Below are 20,451 nucleotides of genomic sequence, written 5' to 3' on the forward strand. Positions count from 1 at the left end.
AATAGCAACAGCACACAACTGACATGGTTCACAACTGCTGCAGTAAAACCAGTGGTCTGGCTTTTTCATTCCTCTTCTGCTTAGGAAGCCTACGAACAGCAGCAAAGAAACTGAAGGCATTTGTAGTCTCAAGAACACAACCTGCATTATTCCATCCATTTTTGGAAGGTTATCTTTGCAACCCTGAGGGCACAGAACATATATATGTGTATACAGTACATAAAGCTTACACAGTATACAAACCATCAGTACGAGCTCTCTCTCTTGCAAGGGAAACTTCCCATGTACTAGTGGCAGCTAGTCCCAGCATTTAATACGTATGGACTAACAACTTTCTTTGACCTAGAAGTCATTCTGGTAAGTTCTGTTCCCTCTCTTGGGCCATTCCTCCTCCACCCATTTCAGCAGCACTTTCACAACATCAATTCTCTTATAAAATTTACAGAGATCGATCAGCTGCTCCACAGTCCTGTCACTATTCCGTAGCAAGAACTCCAAGGTGGGACTTTGGGGCTTCTGTTCAAGGAAACACAATTCATCATAAGTCATCCCCCACTTGCTTGCTAAATTTCTCCAGTTTTTCACTGTTGGGTGGCAGGGATCCAGCTTTAGCCTCACTGTGTACAACAAGTCCTCATCATTGAGCATGTCACTGATGGTCGGTGCACGGAATAAGCACAAGGAGCAGGTGCCATTTTCCTTGCAGGTTTTCTTGAGATCTGCAGTGAAAACCATTACAGGGGGAGAGGTTAGGATCTATTGCTGTGGTTTCACCAGGAACAAAAAGTTAAAAGCACAAAGGGTTGACGAGTATTATGTCCCTGTGAATCGTTTCTGAAAAAGTCAAAATAGTGACATGTAATGCCTTTCCTTATGAAGTACTCATGAAATTAACTTTCTAAGACTTCTCTCTTCACTATGCTCAGTGGCTATAATCAAAAGGACAGTAATTTTGAAAGTACCATATTTATACTTTTATAGAAAAGGCATGCAATTCAAGCCAGTGTGTGACCTGGGATATTCCCCTTTTTTGTTCTTGGGAACTACGTCAGTTCCTTGAATCTGCCATAACCCCTGCTTACATCACCAACAGGATTATATGCTTATTATGTGCATCTTGTATACACATGTTGTAGGATGAAGGAAAAGATTTTGCACTTCTGAGCTGCTGGCTTCATAACAACATGAAATATTTGCACCAGGAGAAGCTCTGCTGACAGCTGCAAACACAACTACCAACTAGTAGTTCAACAAAATGAAAAAGTGGAAATGTTCCTTTGCTTTGTAAGGGCTCTTACAATAAAAGTTGTCCCTCTTCTACCAAGCAAGCCTATTTTAAATGTACATTATGGAAAGGAATAAAGTGCATACTCCTCCATGTGTGAGAAAAATAAAAATACCAAGTTGCTGGAAGTAGGTGGTGATATGTTCTAAAATCTGCACCAAATACTGAAAATTGCCATTTAGAGGTCTCCCACACACAACAGTCAACATCTCCCCAGCATTGTGAACAATGTGGTGCTGTCAGACTGTATTATATATTAATAACCTGTAAAAGCATGTAGAAACCAGTTCTAGTCATACTTCTATTTAAATACTAATACTAAGACCTTTAACATTGCAGTGGTGCAGGGCATTGTTTGAGCATTTTGGCTGCAGATATGACCTTAACTCTCCCTGCTCCTTTTTGAAGGTAGGGAGAATTTAGTACGTCTGAAGAGTAGTACATTATGGACGCAGCCTAGAAGCACTTTCTAAAGCTTCTGCCCTCCAGCCTCATTGTACAGCTTGAAAATAGGGAAGTAACTGGTCCTGCTTGGGATAAAACTCTTTGAAAAAGGGACACTACAATAAGAAAACTGGTATTAATCAAAAGTGTGATTAAAAACAACAGCAGAAAACAGTGACACACAATTTACAAGTGCTGGATCAGTGCTGGTCTAAGAGACCTGAACTGTATCTCTGGCAAAGGGCAAATCTGGTACTCAGTGACACCTACTCATACAGACAATGGCATCTGTTAAGGTTTTTTTGTTTGTTTTAATTTGCAGTATTTATTGTCAGATTGTGTGAAAATTCCAGAAAGACCGTCAAATTGTGATTTTTAAATTCTGAATATTAGTGCTGATAAAAGCAACTCCGTTGAATGTAGCTTCTGCAGGCACTTTGTTTTTTGTTTTTAAGGGAAGAACAGGCTATTGTTATTTTTGTAACGTTGTTCATCGGCTTGCTTTTTTAGCAGGCCAAAGACAACTTCTGAAGTTTTCAACAAGTTAGGACGTGCAGCAACAACACTGCTGCAGACACATAACTTCATACAAATGCTTAGACTCCCTGTTAAGGAGAAATATGTTCTGGTGACATCTTTGCTCACAGGTATTCCAGAGGCCTTGCAGCTGTTCTCTACAGAGGCGTATATATGAACTATTCTGTTCTTCTTGTGCACCCTAAACTCTTGCTGAAGTGAGACAAAATTTGGTTGCTTCCCTCATACCAAGATTTAGTTACACAAACCAGGCAAACTGAATGTAATCCAATCAAAGTTCTGGCTAAGCTCAAAGGGCAGGAGAGCACCCTATCTGAATTTCATCTTATTTTGCTTTGCAAGGATGCCAGAGTAAGTTTTATCCTCCAATAGAAGCAGGGAAGAAGGGGTAAAGAAAACACAGAGCACAGTTATAGGTAAACAAAACTAAACCAACCTGCTTCTTGTACTATACCATGTGCAAACTATCAAAAGCATTATAAAGAATCCTGCATTTCTAAGATGCCCTGTGTTAGATACTGATGAGCAAATGATGACCTACCCACCTAATTGCATGAACCTAATGCTACATAATAGGACAAGCTTTTTTACTAACAGGAAATTCTCAGTTGTTCACTGTTAGATTAACAGGGCTGTATATCATCCACACACACCCCACCTGCAGCTGAGCTCATACAATTATGGAATAAGCCCCCACAGCCCACTGCCAGCTTCTGCTCTCTCCAGGTAGCTGCTTACAGATTTCTTCCAAAGGTGGATGTACCAGATGCATTTGGAAAGCCCAACTTATGCATTTTGCATGGCCTGCATTATTGATCACCACCCCCTCTAGAACAAAGAGGAAGCTATAAATGACACTAGTAATGAAATGAGCTCCACAAGCATTGACTACCCAGGCAGTTCTTGGCTATAACAAACAGCAGTTTTTAATAAAGTACTTTCAAAGGAAATCTAGGAATAAAATATGTAGAACAGTAAAGCTGACATATTACCTGAAAGCGATTTGTCACTATGGTTTTGCTTGTCTTTGTCTTCTGGCTACAAAGCAGAAAACAAATATAAATCAAAACAATGTATTTGAACACCAGAATAACTATTTAGCTAATTTACAAGTGGCAGGAAATTACTTAGAAGAATCCCGAGCTACTTGTAAAGTCAGGCAGGGAATATATCTGGTTTTGAGGAATTACTGACAATCTGCAGTCTTTACAAGCAGCATTTTCATGCTGTGGCTCACAAAACTACCCTGTTGGTTGTAGCCACTGAACAATGTCATCTTTATTAATGATATGCTATGGGGTTACATCTTCTGAATAACTTGTTCTTAATCCCTCAACAGCTGTTCAACAATTCATATAGCTTGATTAAAAAGATATTTTAAATGCTTTGTAATGAAAAAAAAAATGAGAATTTTGCCTGTAACATGCAGCAGTAAGGGATTGTTTCACTGATCTAGGAAAAGTGGAGGAGCTTTTTTTACAAATTTCTTTACATACATAGGAAGCTTTTCTAGACAACAGGTGGACTTGAGCATTTCTGCTGGTTCACGTCTAACCCTCCTCCTGTTTGAAGTAAACATTCCCTCAGTGGCTTTTTGCCTGCTAATTAAACATAATGGAATTACTTAGCAGCTTGAGACTACAACACACGTCGTAACATTTCAATTCTACTATTTAGAGAGCAACACCTAAAAACTGGAAGGACAGCACCTTGATCCTAGAACTGCGGTAAACTGCAGCTGCCCTTATTTTAACTACGCGGGTGTGGAGCCAGGTGAAATAGCTTTCTTCTGTTGAGGATTTAAAGATGAAAGCAGAAGGGGATTTTCCCCTTAGATAGCTGCAATAAAGTACTGTTGATTTTTTGTATTGTGTCATTCTTCCAAAACTATCACAGCAGGTTTCTTAACATTTTGCAGGCTGTGCATGCAAATACAAGTCAACTGGGTAACAATATAGTGTAATACGATACTCTATTCCTACCTGCTACACCTTCTTTACAAAGAAATCCACTAAAAATAGAATACAGGCAGTTTCAGTTGATGTGGTGAACATGCGTACATTCACAGTCCAATTATAAAGAAGGTAAACTATCTCCAAAATATTTAAAGACTTTGTTAGGAAAGGAAAAATTTGCATGCTGTTTTCAGCATTTCTTTATTCCCTGAAAACTGCAAGATCACACATGCAACATCAATTCACCCCCCAAAACGTCTGCTCTCTGCTCAAGAGAGATCTAACACTGCATATGCCACTTACAACAGACTAATCCTTGCCATTATCTCCTAGTAGTTTACTTCTCCACTGGCACCACATAAGCTCTCTCTGGACAGAGCTTTTTAAACATGAACTTGGCCTTCATGGCAACATGTGAGCACCCAAAGTTTAAGAAAAATTAAATCTGGAGATCCTGATTATAGTAATTGTTTCCATTCCCACAAATTCCTTAAAAAGGTAGCACATTATTACCGAGCCCTGAGGAGCAAATCCCCAGAAGGGTGACTCATTGGGAGAATGAGGAGCTGCCTGTCACAGCTCAACCTCCCCAGAGATCTGTTTCAAAAGAAACAAACAAGCAAATAAAAATGAAAGGGGGTGGGGAGGAAAAGTGGATACTGTTCACTTAGTTTGCAATAGTTAAGTTGCTGTCCTGAGCTTCAGTAACATTTCCCAGACTTTAGGAATTCATGAAAGTTCAAACCATATTGTGAAAGCTAATACCCAAATGCCTTTAAGAAATGTCACTATACTTATGTCTTGTGATAAAAAATAACAAGAGTGGCTAGTACTGCAAAAAGTACAAAGAAAAACAGGGATACTTACCTGCGCCATACACCTGTTTTCAAAATTTCTATTTTTATTGATCAGTTATTACCCACTTTTATCAAGTCAGATGCACTCAGGTTTATTCAAGATAATTTTCTTGTAATGTAATTGCAATAAGACAATGTAATGCTACTGCCCATGAAATGAAGGTATTAAGCAAGAATATTTTTTGGCCACAACTAAAATCCAATCAACCTCTACAGGCCTAATCAAAGCCATAAAACTACACACAGTCTGAAGATAAGCAGAAAGTTTTTCAGCTCTGTAGAACCAGTAACACCCTAATACACTGAAATATCTTTATAGTGATTCTAAGCTGGCAATAAACGCTCTCTTCTTGATGATGGGTATGAGACTGTTACCTCCATCATCTGTGAAATGCATACTAAACCCATGTTTGTTTCTGATGAAATTCAGCTGGGACTCTGACATAAGGAACTCCTTTTAATTCTTCGTCTCGCTGGAAAATACTCATTCATTTCTCTTTTCCAAGTTTTCTGCTCAACCCAAAGAGCATCAATTTGAAATTCAGCAAATAACATTCACTTGAAAGATGGTAACCATGGAGCATGGGAGTCACTCAGCATTGCCCACCCTATGGCAAGGTAAGATTTCACAAACAGTGGAGTGTTTCCACTACGGGAAGAGCAGTGTCCCAAAGTCAAAGCAGAACAGTCAAATGCCTCCCTAAGGGCAAAACACAAGGAGTCCAAAACCTAGGATTCCTTACTTCTTCACTTATTCTCTGCCCTGGCTCTATATTCAGCAGGAAAGAGGGAGGGCATACATGACAAAGCCTTAACTCTTTGTCAGCTCTTCTTCAGAGCACACACACTAATCAAAACCTATTTAAACTGCAAAGTACTCATTAATGATTAAATAACCTTTCTTTTGCTCTTCTCCACAAAAGCTCACTTCACTGAAATCTTGAAAAGAGAGCCTATTTCTGCTCTGTTTTACTGAGTAATTCCATGCTCTCCTATATAGTCTGAAAACGTGTTTATTTGTTAACATACTTATTTAATCAATAGCACATTCAGGTATGATTTTTCTTACCTGTTGGATTAGGCCAGAATCTGACGTAAGGGTCTTGATGTTCACAGATGCAATTTCCAATGTAACTTGATCTGTTAGGTATTCCTCATCTAAGACAAAGACTGTGAAACACTAGTCTTCCACCCAAATACAAATTTAAATAGTAAGACTATCAAATGTAAATTATAGGTGTATAGCATACAAAAATTATCTCTGTATCATGATCAGTCACTGGGAAATGCTGGATTAAAAGCCCAAAATATTAAATTGGCAGACATTGCAAGAATCATGCAGAGCATGGCCGTGTGAAGAAAAATAATCCTTGCAGAGATCAGATACTATCATAGCAATTGTTTTTTAAACTAACACCACACTATTTTTGAAGTAAGAGTCATGTTCTTCTTTCAGAAAGCTGACCAAAGAATATTAACCAAACCAGTACATCAAAGTAGACTGAAGACAACTGTCACAAGTCAATATAATACCTTTTTGCTTTGCTTTTCTCATCACACTTACAATGAAAATTGTTGAAATATGTACTACACAAATATTTACCTTTTATTCTGCCCCCTTGTGAATTAGGCTTATCCTACTTATGTCTACTACACAGGAGTTATCTGAAGCATTGAAATAATCTGTTTCAAAGTGTGTTTATCAACTGCCCTGGGAGTTGAGCACAACATTCTCCAGTACAGCACAAACTCTATTTACCTTTCAGGCTTCACTTCAGCCCTCAAAATGGGGTACCAGGGATGCACAAGCCCTTTGTGAACCTTGTGCAAACAGACGAATTTCACTCTGCATGATTAATAAGGTCCTCATCATCAAACCATCTGCATAATCCCTCTGAGTCAGGTATTGACCAACCATTAACACGAGCTTAAAAGAGGTTATATTCTACACATTTTTACACACAAGAACTCTCCATGTTGGTGACTACATTTGTAGTGCTGGTACATTTCCATCGGCTGTTTGTTTAGTGATAAGATCTCATTTAAGAACAGCTGTTATCTTTATGAGTCATCAGATAACAGAAAGAAGACATATTTCCTTATCTGACTGAAGAAATTGATCTGAATCAAATAATTCCTTCTTACACTTGCAAGAAAAAAACCAAAATCATTATTTTCCTCTTCTTCTGGTACTTAAAGCCAAATAGTATTTCACCCCCAGCAGGGTAAATGTTTAATAAGGATAATCTTTATTCTTTATGACTGTAGGTCCAGAGACAACAAAATGAAAATAAAATCCAGAACAGTCTGGCTGAAAATGGGCATCAAAATTCGACTTCATTTGTGTGGAAACGTTATGTGTGAAATTTGTTCTATATCTGAGCGGAGGTAGAATTATAATCAAAACATGATGTAAACATTAAGCCTAGTCCTGCAAGATTAAAAGTTCCCTCAACTCACCCTTAATTCATAATCGGTAAAGGGTGCTAAGAACTTTAATAAGTTATGACACCAAAATGGTCCATTAATTAACTGACCTATAAAAGCAACAAAACAGCTCCCACCCCTAGCCAATGTACTCTCTGTTCAAACATTGTATCTGAAGCAAACAAAATTTTGTGTTATGCAGAATCAGACCTGCACATCTGTAACATTTTTTAGCCCACAGATTCATATTTCTAAGTCTGTACTTTTATAGAAATAGTTATGAAGTCATTCTCAGAAAAAAAAATTAAATCACTGAAATGAACAGAATATTAAGAGGTATTTGTATCACTTTCAGCTCCAAAGGGGGAAACATCAAGCTATATTAGTACTTACATCTTTTTACACTTAACAAGAGGAAGCAGAAACTAAAATTAAAAATAAACCGAATTCATTTCCTTTCTGTGGAAAGCGCTGAAATTTCTACTTCCTCTCAGCTTTCCTTTTTAAATTAAATGCATTTAAAACATGCAATCTCAGATTTCAAACAACTTTGACAAATTTGAAATTTAGGAATTTATCTAATTAATTTTGAGGGGGGATGTGATGTCACAGGTGAAATAAAAAACAGGACATGGAAAAGAATGTTACAGAGAAATTGCTTTAGTGTTAATAAACAATTTTGAAGGAACAAACCACCTGGCTGCAAATAAACAGAAAGTAGCTAATGACTTCAAATTAGTTTTCATCCCACATTCTCCTTCCCTACTGAGCAGCACTTCTGAGAAGATGCTCATTTCCTCTGGCTGGCTCTCTCAAGCCCCCAAAATAGTCTCTAACCTTTCTTTAACCCCAGTGGTATATTACTCATGTTCCTCAGCAAAAGTTTCCCTTGTGACTAGCTTCTGCATAGTTGCCTGCGTCTGTCCCCACTGCAGACCTGCTGTGCAACACACGATGGAGAACACACTACCTGCAGAGCACTCCTCAACTGAGCCCCTGCCAGTGCAATCCCTGAACAAAAGCCAACAGTGAAGCCTGGGATGACAAAAAAAACCCCACCCAACATGCCAAGGAAATCATAAAGGGGATAGTCACCCTGTGTAATCCAAGTATTTTACTTCAGCACAATACAGAACCTGCTGAAGGTAAAAGATGGCATGAAGAGTTAATTGGTTATAAGGCTGAGAATGCAATCGGAGGCAAGACACCTGGAAGGTATTCCTGGATTATATTTCTGATAACCTAAAGGCACTAGTAATCTCTTCAAAGACACCTTCTAACTTTATCGTGTCTCTACAATCTGTCCTCCGAACACTGTTTTTTGACGGCACCACTGCATTTTCATTCCAGATTGAGAACCAAGATCTTCTAATGATAGTTTTAGACTGACTTTTAGATCAAAACTAAACTTTGGAAGGAAATTTCAAAAGTTATACATATACACCAAACTGACCTTAAAAATACAGAGGACGGCACTGTATTTAAAACATAAATATCTAGGACAAAGTAAGAGTATTTCAATCTGTTGGATAACGCCAATGGTTTTATTGCACATAACAACACAGATCTATGACACCTGAACAGACAAAATTCACAATACTTACCTTTAGGGACTCCTGTGTCTTGGACAGGGTATTTTTCAGTCTGTCACAAAAAGGCAAGAGACACAGATGTTTGTTATTTTAAGTGTAATTGTGCGGGAGAAATGCTGCAGAAAACTGAATAATTATAGTTGCATCTCTTAAATTGCTACTAGTTGATCTGTCTACAATCAGACATAGTAACGCTCTTCTTATGTGGGAATTGAGATGCTACTAACACTACTGATTAGCACACGCAAAAGTAATAGAGATTGCACTTTTGCATTTAAGTGGCAAGATAATCTAGAAAAGGTAATTCATAACAGGAGGAATAGATATGACTTCAAAAGCTCTTCTAGCAGATATAAGCTTTTACTAGAATGTTCACAGAATCACAGAATCACTAAGGTTGGAAAAGACCTGTAAGATCATCAAGTCCAACCATCAACCCAACACCACCATGCCCATTAAACCATGTCCCGCTATGCCATGTCCACACGTTCCTTGAACACCTCCAGTGAGGGTGACTCCACCACTTCCCTGGGCAGCTTATTCCAGTGTCTCACCACTCTCTCAGTAAAGAAATTTTTCCTAATATCCAGCCTGAACCTCCCCTGGTGCAACCTGAGGCCATTTCCTCTTGTCCTTGTTACTGTACTGAAAGAAAAAAATATTTTTCCCTTCTGCTCTAAAACTAAAAAGCTGATTAAGACGCAACAGAAAACTTTAAGGGGATAGCTGCTGATTTCCAGGTGTGTTATAACTTACTATTAAACCTGAAATCCACCTCCTTCTCTATGACCCCTACCCTTATGTAAAAGTAGGTGTGGCTTTTATAGATGCTCGTAACCCAGCAAACAGATTAAAGACATCTTAATTTAAGGGAGTGGGGAGATAACCAAACTCTCATTTGTCTCAGACACAGAAACTTCTCCCCACCTTTTAAAAACTCCCCTTAGCAAAATACAGCATCTAATTTAGTCAGTCCACAAAACCAATCACAAAGTCTGTATCTTTTATTAAAACGTGCTAACACAAATGCACATGCACAGACTGCAATAATGGATCCCAGTGAAGGATCAGCATTTAAAATACTAGCGGAATTTTCAGAGTTCCTGCTGACTCCCTGTTGCAAAGCTTCAAAATGGGAAGAAAACACCAAGGCAAAGCAATAGCTTGCCCGCTTGCCATCCATAAAATAAATCAATGCATTTCAATATGTTTACATAACTACATTAGACAACAGTCTTCTCTGGACTACATGGCACTGTAACTTTTCCCCAGAGTAAACAATCCACAGCAACATCAAAAAGAAAAACTCTTAAAAGACTTCACAGAATTTCATATTACTTTTACCTGATATACTCCCGTCTCAGCATAAGACTGACACGTTTAATACCCCAGGACAGAAAAACTTGTCACAAACGGTGTTACTCTGCCAGCAAGCACTAGAGAGCGCTGTTCGGTCTCTCCTTAGGTTCACCCATGCCTGCTGTAAGGCACTGCTGTTTGGTCTTGCCTTTCCATGACTAACTCATCAGACAAAATAGGTACAGGAAGGAATAATAACTTAGTACAATTTAAATTTTAAGCCCTAGGTGGGTGTTCTTATCTCTCCAACTGATATAGCCAGAAGAATGTCAGCACCACTCTTTCCCGGTTGTTGGGTTTTTAAATTCAAAAACGGTACTGTCACAGCCTCTAGAGGCTATCCTGTGGACAGCTCAGCTGATACCATCCAATTCAGCTTATGTACCTATTGGTAATTTTATTTACACTTCAATTGCACAAGGTTAGTAAATTAAAATTTGTTTATACAATCATACAGACAAGCAAAACCCTGTATGTACTCACAGCTTGAGTTAACATCCTTGAATGTTTTACCTCAGTTCTGCATTACATAACTGTGGAGAGCTATAACGATTTGAACTGTATGAGACCAGAAATACATACCACTGTTAAGGAAAGAGTGCTTGGATCCGTATCCTCCACCGGCTCTTTTGCTGCATGATCTGCTGGAAATAAGAAAGCTTTATCACCACATAATACTCAAAATATTTCTGTCTGGCGGTTCATATTTTGCTTCATTGCCTGACCCAAGATAAAGCACAACTATGCAGCCATTACATGCATTATGTCAACTTACATTTCCACATGAAAATATGACAAACTAGGAAATGTCAGCACTACTAGCACATAGATGAGAAACTACATGTAACAAGGAAACTCAACTCTAAGCTAACAAAAGATAGACTCAAATGAAAATTCTAAATTATTTTTAGTTTAAAAAAAAATCACAAAACAATTCAGCAATAAAGTATAAAATCCAGTAAATCTGCTAAAAGCTAAATTTTGTTCTCTCGAGTGGCAGCACTCTGTTTGTTCCTTAGAGTAATAATTCAAACAGTAAACATACCCACTACAACAAAAATTAATACTATAATAAACAGCAGACTGTAGTACAAAAAAATATATCTGAGGTAAACATTCATTATTTGTATACAATAGAATCATAAAGTTCAATTATATTACCATCAAAAGGATACAAAAATAAATCTTCAAAGCACTTGCAGGTGAATCACTAAATGTCAACCCCTCTGCACCAATGTCTGAATTGACAAATAATAGTGGGGTACTAACCAGAAGTGCACAGAGAATCTGAAACAAAGCTCATACAGAAGTCAGGATTCACAACACTGCTCCTGTAATTTAACATCATCATGCCACTTCCTTGAGGAATCTCTTCTGTTGATAAGTATCATGTTTTCAAAAACTGAAAAGCATTTTAAATTATGTAGCAGGATTTTCACTCCATTCTTGTCACTCTCATTCTAAAAGTCCTTATATTTACTACAAGAACTCATTAAATGTTTTCAATTGCAACCAGAAAGAGCTGGTTGGAATCAGTATTTCGTGATTACTCTCTCCCAAATATAGAAATCAGTGCATTTTAGAATACAACTTAGTCCCAGAAATTAATTACAAAATGCCCAGTATAAACACTGAGCCCCAAAATAGCACTGAAGTTACATAGACACTATTCTAACCAACTCAAATTTACCATAATTGTTTATTTTGGGGCCTGCTCCTACAAATCTACTCAATGCAACAGAACAACAAGCTAAAGCATAAGACAACGCAAGACAGTACAACAAACAGGCCTGAAAATACAAAGGTGGCAGCAGCAGGACAGAAGCAGCCCCAGGGCTCCAGGACAGAGCTGTTCTTCCTCCTGCTTCTGTCAGGCAGCCCCATCAGCAGCAGGTCCCGGGTGTCCGGGACGGTGCCCAGCCCCTCTCTGCAATGCCAGGAAGGGCCCTTCTCAGTGCTAGAGCCCACAGGAAGACCATATGCACTCTCCAGGCAGGTGGCACACGATCAGAAGGGTCAGATCTACAAAGCTTGAACACAGCCTTTGCACACAGACACACTGAATATTTTACAAAGGCAGAGGTCTTTGAAATTTCAGATGAGCATGTTCACGCTGCAGTGCTAAGTTTAGGAAGACATATGCAGAAAAGGAAAAAACCCCAAACCAAAACCCCGTATTCTTGTCACACGTGCCCTTTTTGGTAAAAATGAAATCCCTGCTCCAGAAACATGGTATTAACAGAACGTTTCTGGATAAAGCCTGCCCTGATAGCAAGGGCCAGTACAAACCGCCATAAGCTTCCCAATTCAAATGCAGAGAGGGTGGGAGTCAGACTGGGATATGAGAAAATACAGTAAGTTGGCATGAGACGTTGCATGAGAGCAGGGCCAAAAATGGAGGATCCAAGTGGGAACTGTAGTGGAGAGCTGTGAAAAAACTGGAAAGGGAGCTGGGGCAAAAAGAGAAGCCCACCCTGTAAAGGAAAGCTGAAAAAGGAGGAGGTACTGGGAGCCAAAGAAAGGCCCCAGGGAAGAAGGCATCCCTAGTCTCCCTGTTTCTCCCATCAGCAAAGACCCAACAAACCCAGTGGCAAAGCAGGCAACATATCGTCAGTTTCTTTCTTTTCCTCATTATGGATTCTTGGCTGAGTTAAAATAAATAAAAATAAAAATCTTTCTTTTGCCCTTGGAATATAAGAGGAGCCTTAGGGTAGATGAAAGCAGACCCCACAAAAGGTCAATGCCCTGGTGAACCTTGGTGGCTACTGTAGCTATGGTAAGGGCTTCATCCCCTATCTTCTGTCATATCTCCAAGATATGTCCAAGGTACATCACGACACTGGTAATTATTTACTTTCCACAGTCTAGAGGGAAGCACTGAAAAAATGGCAGAAGCTCCAAGAGTACAGGCATTTGAAATAAGGATTTGACAGACCCCAGGGTGACCCTACAAGAGGAGATGGGGTACAGGGTGGTACCTTTAATTGACTCCTGCTTTCTAGGTCTCACACAGAAACACAGTCACTGTGAGTCTGTGACTCTGCATCTTTCTTGCTTAGTATCCATCCTGAAAAGTATTTTAAAACTGTATTTCTTTCCCTATACCTCAATTTCTTCCCTTTTGTTTTTCTAGATCTTTAGGAAGAACAGCAATTTCCATGTTTTTTAGGTTGTAGAGCATTACCAAGTCCCAACATTTTCTTCAAGTGCCATGCATGTGTATAAATATTTGTACCTAAGAATAAACACTCCACACATTGGCTGCGGATGATTCACCATGGTCTTGTTGATCACTGGTAGTTGGCAGATAATTCGAAAACCACAGACTTAATATTTAATTCTGAATAAGGCAATTAAAAAGCCTTGTCCCCTCTCTCTTTCCCACACGTACCTCCCACAGCATTCTGCAGCTCACCTCATACAGCTGGATGCAGGTGCACAAAACAGCAGGGAGGAAAGTTCTCTGTTTATCTCAAAAGTAAAACAACCCCAGTTTTACATGTTGAAAGGCCGACAGGAAACACAGGTATCATCTGACTGACTATTCAGTGCAGACCATCTGATTTCATAGTTACTTTGACAGACAGCTTGATAACAACACTATGCGGGATCCCTCAAGAAAATCACTATCACCATTCTCCCCACTGACAACAGACAGGCACTGACCTACATTTACTTCCCCACACTTCCACCAGGAACCACACCTGAGTTGACTCAGATGGGCATAAATCAGCACGTGCAAATTGACTCGGACGGACATAAGTCAGGTTCAATGGTTGCTCCCAAGGTTCCTTTCTGCCACCCAGCACCTGCATACTGACTGCTCAGCGGCTGCGATGGCTCTTCTGCCTGAGCCTGTCCAGCATAACCAGTCTGCAACAGGAACAGCAGAATTGTACCTATCACCACCATTTCTCTCTGTTCAATACTGCTACTCTAATGGGGATGCAATGCTGTGCAATTAACAGTGTGAACAGTTTGCCAATTTTATATACGCGCAGGTGTATATATGTGTATACACATACATATTCAAACTTCTAATCCTACATCTGCTCTTTGTCCTTGGATTGGAAGGAAGTCTGAAGGTGAGTTTTGAAGACCTCAGCATTTTGACCTTTAAGCAGGAGGGGGCTCAGAAAGCACCATGTAGCAGAGATGGTATTCCCTTCTTACAGTTTTTTCCCCTGCAACATAGCCTCGACATCACCAGTAGCGAGTGAAGCATGTAAGGTCTACTGTAGTTATGTAGTTCAACCATACAGATATAAGATGTCTTTTGCACCAAAGCAGAACATTAATGGTACAACTCAAACAAAGTGATCCTTCTAATACTACTATTGTTCATGGAGATGAACCCTTTGATTAAACCCAAATCAACAATGCTGCTTTGACCAGAGGCACATGAATTTCAGATTTGGATCAGAGGAGGAAATACAGCAAATTATATTAGAATATTCAGTTCTCTGAAAAAATCCAAGTCCATCAGCACTTGTGAATTTTTGTTCACTGTTAACTACTGAAAACTTTCTCACTCTCTGAGCAGATAGGTAGGGCAAAACTGTGGTGGCTGGCACACCTGAGATGAGATACTCAAGTCATTCGCACCATTAGCCGTCTAAGTTAAACAGTGCGGGCTTTGAAACCACTCGGATTTCAGGAAACTGGCTTTTTAATGTGCTGTTAGCAAGTACAAGCTAACTTACACGCTAAACACTGGGGCAGGCTTGACAAGACAAGTTGCGCTAAATCACATCCGCAGAGCACATGATAAATTATTACCATGCTTAATTAGCGTGTGCGGAGGGGGAAGGGAGCACGTAACAAACCCTTTTAATCTCGGCCGGGGCTAGGCTCCTCGCCTGGCTCCCGCAAGCCACAGCCGCGGGTCACCCCCGCCCGGGGAGGGAAGCGGGGCGGCAGGGCACCGAGGGCCGCCCCCGCGCAGCGCCTGTCCCGCACCCGCGGCGGGGGGCCTGGGGGCAGCCACCGCCCCTCCCACCGCCCCCCCGGCTCCCCGCGGTGGCGTCCTCACCTGGGGGCAGCGGGTCCTGCGGAGCGGCCATGGGGCGGGCGGCGGCGGGGTCCCAGCGCGAGGAACAAGCGGCGCCCGCCGACGTGCCCGGAACCGTCGCCCCGCCGCGCCGCCCCCTTCCTGCCGCCGCCCCGCCCGGAGCCCCGCCGCAGGTAGGGCCGGGCGCGGGGCCTGGCCTCGCCCTTCACGGGGAGGGCGGTCCCACCCCCGGCGCGACTTGGTGGCCGCCGGGGCCACGCGCGGCGGCCGCCGGGAGCCCGCGCTTCCCAGCGGGAAACCCCGCTCTCCCGCCGATACCCCGCGTTAGCTCCCGCGGGCGGGAGGTGCTCCACTGCATGAGCGCCCCGTGTTCCATTAACAGCACAGACACAGGGTGCGTATTACGGCTCATCAAGTAATACTAGCTTGCACCTCAAGTAAGTTACTTCAGCAATATAAAATCAAGTGCTCGCTCTCCTGCGCTCACAGGCATTTACGCGCTTAAATAACTGCCTTCAGAGAGAGAGGGGTGGTCTCCATTAGGATTTCAATGGCACCTGCAGATGGCTCACATCTCCCGTGCAGCGAGACGGAGTTTAAGAACCCAAGCATTGCAGAGCAACGATCATGAACTGCACTGGTTTTTCACAACTATTTAAAATTCATCCTCTTCCGCTACAGGCACTTCAGTACCATGATGATGTCAAATCCTTGTATGTAATTGCTTTGGGTCCCCATTGTCATCTCTGCCAAATTCCCTCACTTAAGGTTTCAATACACTTAAAGTAACACAGATTTCTTAAATGGGGTATGTGCATGAAATCACTTTCTAAATAAGAAATATCATGTATTGCTATTTATTGTACAATACAAACAAAAGAAACCAGCATAACTGAATTTGCCATTATAAAGACCACATTTGTGTGGTAGCCACCTTAATCGTTTATTGACAAGGTTACTTTACAGGCAAATTCTACTCTGTTATGCTGGCAGAGCTCCAATTCAGCCAACTGGCTTACACTGAAGTGACTAAAAGTAGCCTTTGCTCCATAAAACATTAAAAATTGAGAGCTTTTCCACAGATTATTTTCCATCTCTCATGCATGTTACAAATTTAAAAAAATGTGATAAAGATTAAATTGCTCTTATTTTCAGAATTTAGATTGAATACAGTGGCTCATCCTGCTATTTGGCTTTTCATTAATATCAATTATATTAGTGTTTTTCAATGATTCTGTTATTGGATTTGTGAATTCTTGTAAAAAAGCAAGTCTTTGTGAGGAGAGCTCTTATGGCATATACCTAAATCATCCTACTAGTGAGAGTACTGACATGGTATTTAGAAGATTCAGAGCATCACCCTTACTTCACCTGGATAAATGGAGGTTTTGCCATTGGATTATACACACAAAAACACATACATATATCTCTATCTATCTTAATCTCCATGGTCAAGCTAACAGATCACTAACATTACTGTAATTCCTGTTGTACAAAACCCAAAGTATTTTTTTAGGCTTATCATTGGAATCCAGCTGTTTATGGTATGGGTTGACTCTGATTGCTTCCACATTAATATTGAAACTCATTCTCAAAGAATGGAGGCATTTCTTAGTTTAAAAGAGTAATACAAAGTCTAATTAGAAACGGAATTGCTGATTCTGCACGTTTCCCTAGATTTCCTTAGGGGCACAATGTTTTTGGTGATGGATAATCAGGCTGAGAGTTAGAGGGCGGAGACAGTGTATTCCTACCAACACAGATCTGCACAAATGCTAAAGTAATAATTGGAGCCTCTCCTATAACTGTAAGGAATGACAAAGACTAGAGCTAAGAATTTTCTTGATTTTAAACCTGCCAAATTTATGCCTCAATAAAATGAATGCTGCATCTGCCCTGAGGACCTGCATGTATGTATTGCCTCTGTGTGCTGTTTGAAGACTACCAGTTTTAACCCCAGAAGCAGATATAGTCAGTGACTACAAAAACTTTGGATAAGTATATGTATATCTATATAAAAATGTACCCATTAACGTCCTTCAAAATATCCCTAGGGTACTATCGTTTCACAGGTGGCTGTAAACTGCAGAAACATACAAAGCATTGGTGTTGGGGGCTAAGCCAGGTTTTACGACCGCTGTGGCATTTACTCTTCTGATAACTTACAACCTGAAATCTTCCTACATTAGGATTAAAAAAATTTAGTAAACAATAACAAACTAATTTTAGTGGAACAACACTTGTGTCAGTAGCCAAAACTGGTTAATGTTGTTAAAAATAATGTATTTTTAAAAGCGTATCTGTAAATTGCATTGGCTTTTCAATTTGAAACAGTTTTTTTTAACAAATTATTCATAAAGAACTCTTTAAAATAATGGAATTTAGTAATAGAAGCCAATAGTCTAGATAACATTACTGCCTCAAAACTTAGGTTAGTCACCAGAATTTAACAATTTTTTTTCCTAGTACTGGAAAAGGACCCTGCAACTACATATAAATATCTCTAGAGCACTGTCAATAGTACAGATTAATTTAGCTGTTGCATGCCTATTCTTGTATCATTTTTAAACGAATGATATAGAAATTTTTGTTACTTAACTGACTGACCAGTCCAGAAAGCCAGCAATTATTTTGGCAAAACTAAATATAACTGTATCATAAAAACCAAATCCAGAATAAGATAACTTTAAGTGATGGCATTCTCTAAAACAGTGGATTAACTTTCTACCCGAATTTCTATACTTAAGTACAATCTGTATTTTACCTTGCTGTAACCCTGCAAGCTGCTAAATTCACTGTAACTAATGATAATGTGAAGAGTTCAGGATTTTGTAAATTTCCACTCAAATACAGAAGTCATATTTTTAAATAGCTTTTACAAATCAAGTCTGCACATGCCTCTTCTCACACCTTTCCTGGCCCCATCAACAAAACAGCCATCTTTAATGAGGACAGAGACTTTTCCCAAAGATCTACAAACTGTCTGGTAATACATAGCCAGTTAGTTTATTGTTTGAAACAGCAATTAACCCACAGTGTCAAGGGGTTTCCTACCTTCTGAGCACAAGGCTGCAGATGAAAACTTTTTCCTCCCATGGACAATATATTTCTGTCCAGCAAAATATTATTGCTATCTCCCCACAAAAAAAGATATAAAACCTTTTTCTAACTGATCCTCTACAGCTTTTCCCCAACCAAATACAGAACTTCTGTCCCACATCAAAAATACCACTAACACAGTGGAACAGTAATCTTCCCTCCCTGACATGGATTGCTAATAGTCACAGTAACTGTGGGCCTGTCAGTATCGCATGGCAATCTTGTTTATTCTTCCTCATTTGTTTGCTTTATACATTTCAAACATCTTTATTTAAGGAAGTTTCTATTGAGTAAATACTTCTGTTTCAACATAAGCTCTTCACCTCTAATGTATTTCAGTAGAGTTAGGAAATACCTCCCTGCATTTTCTTTCTCAGGTATCCTATAGATAGCTGTTAACTGTCGGCAGCTTCAGTGTGTTGCTAGACCAGTTCTTTAAAATTCTGAGACTGTTTCAGAGTAGGAATACTTAACCACCAGCTAAAAAGTTAAAACTACTTTCTTTGCCAATAATGATATTGGTCTGTTCTTTTACAGTTGTACAGCAATGTCACAATTTTAACATTTGACAGAAACAATATTATATGGAGAAAATATAAGAAATTACACATACCTGGACCATCTTACGTAAGCCTGTGGATAATTTGTTTGCCTTATAGGACTGTGTGATATGGGAATGTTCCCACCACTCTGGGAGCTGTGCTGTGTCCAAGTCAAACACACGCCACAGAAACAGTGAAAGCTTGCTTTCTCTAGATCGACATATTGAAACTGAGCCTAATATGACTGGTATTACTGGCTGCAGCTTATCCCTCTGCAGGGGCATTAGCAGGGTCCCCCTGCCTGGCTGCTTTTTTTCCATAAATGTATAATAATTTAGTTGAGCTCTCTACCTCATGATCGGATTTGTTGACAGATAAGCACATGCACACAAAGTGCAAGTGCATAAATCTTGGGGGTTTTTTTAAACAAGATTACTTATGTTCATCTGCACCTGCTATATGCAGTTTGACAGAGTTAGTAGACTCAGTTCTTTGTTAGCATTCCTTCTTCAAAAATTATAGGTACTACAGGAATGACAGTAAGACTCCAGAGATTACTTTACTTCTATACTCTTGATTCAGACCATGCTGTCATACAGTACCCAATGCAGCTTGATAACTTTCAATTGTAACACACACACATGAAACATAGGAATGATGATAAAGGTGTATAGCTCAGATTTGTAGTTAATTTTTCACCACCTACAAGAACTTTTAAAAAAATGTACTCCCTCCTTGTACTATGCTATTCTTTATTTTTTACTACATTCTAGCTTTCTTTCTTTCTCCCCTTCTTCCTCATATTCATTATGAGGATATTGCTGTATGCAATTTTCATATTAAAAATTTTTCTTTTTTTCATTATACTGAATTTGATCTATTGTTTTGCCATTTACAGGCCACAGCCCTGCCATTTCTCTTGTTTGTCTAGACATCCATGGGTACTTTTCAAAAGTTATTTGCAACAGTTGCCTCAGATTTGACCATATATTGTGGTTTTGAGGCAGATACCAGTAGGTGAGAACAGGATGTCAATGAAGCATGACTTACAAGGAAACATAATATCAGACCTAACAACAGCTGGATAAAACAGCGTTTTGGGCACGCAAGTTGATCAGTTGCAGCAGGCCTGACAGACCACAGAACTCATGTGCTCCACTATTTGTCTGCTTTTTGTACTTACATCAGGTGGTTTACTAAAAGTTTTTACCCACAGCTTTGCCTTGCTGTATCGTTAAATCTTCATATCTAGGCTACCACAAGATGTTCCATTGCTCAACAGGCACTGCACTCCCAGCACTGCTGTTTGCCAGACTTAAACAGAAGTTTGTGACTTATTGATT

General features: G+C 39.8%; 1 protein-coding gene across 1 annotated transcript; it reads right to left on the reverse strand.

Annotated features, from left to right (window-relative positions):
* Positions 1-319: 319 nt before the first annotated feature.
* On the reverse strand, positions 320-15,519 carry EDARADD (EDAR associated via death domain). The gene is made up of 6 exons (XM_059835739.1): positions 15,489-15,519; positions 11,039-11,097; positions 9,110-9,149; positions 6,148-6,236; positions 3,259-3,304; positions 320-719 (listed from the first exon to the last, which is right to left on the reverse strand). The coding sequence occupies exons 1-6, from the start codon at positions 15,517-15,519 to the stop codon at positions 343-345; spliced, it is 642 nt and encodes a 213-aa protein (XP_059691722.1). The 3' UTR covers positions 320-342.
* Positions 15,520-20,451: the final 4,932 nt, after the last annotated feature.

Source organism: Gavia stellata, chromosome 2, assembly GCF_030936135.1.
Source record: "Gavia stellata isolate bGavSte3 chromosome 2, bGavSte3.hap2, whole genome shotgun sequence".
NCBI classification, from domain to species: Eukaryota; Metazoa; Chordata; class Aves; order Gaviiformes; family Gaviidae; genus Gavia; species Gavia stellata.

Excerpts from the sequence above, each read along its gene's own strand:
- EDARADD (XM_059835739.1), bottom strand. The coding sequence starts at position 15,519 with ATGGCCGCTCCGCAGGACCCGCTGCCCCCAG. Across the intron at positions 11,098-15,488 it reads GCAGGACCCGCTGCCCCCAG|ATCATGCAGCAAAAGAGCCG; the intron begins GTGAGGACGCCA and ends TATTTCCAGCAG. Across the intron at positions 3,305-6,147 it reads ATTCTGGCCTAATCCAACAG|CCAGAAGACAAAGACAAGCA; the intron begins GTAAGAAAAATC and ends TCTGCTTTGTAG.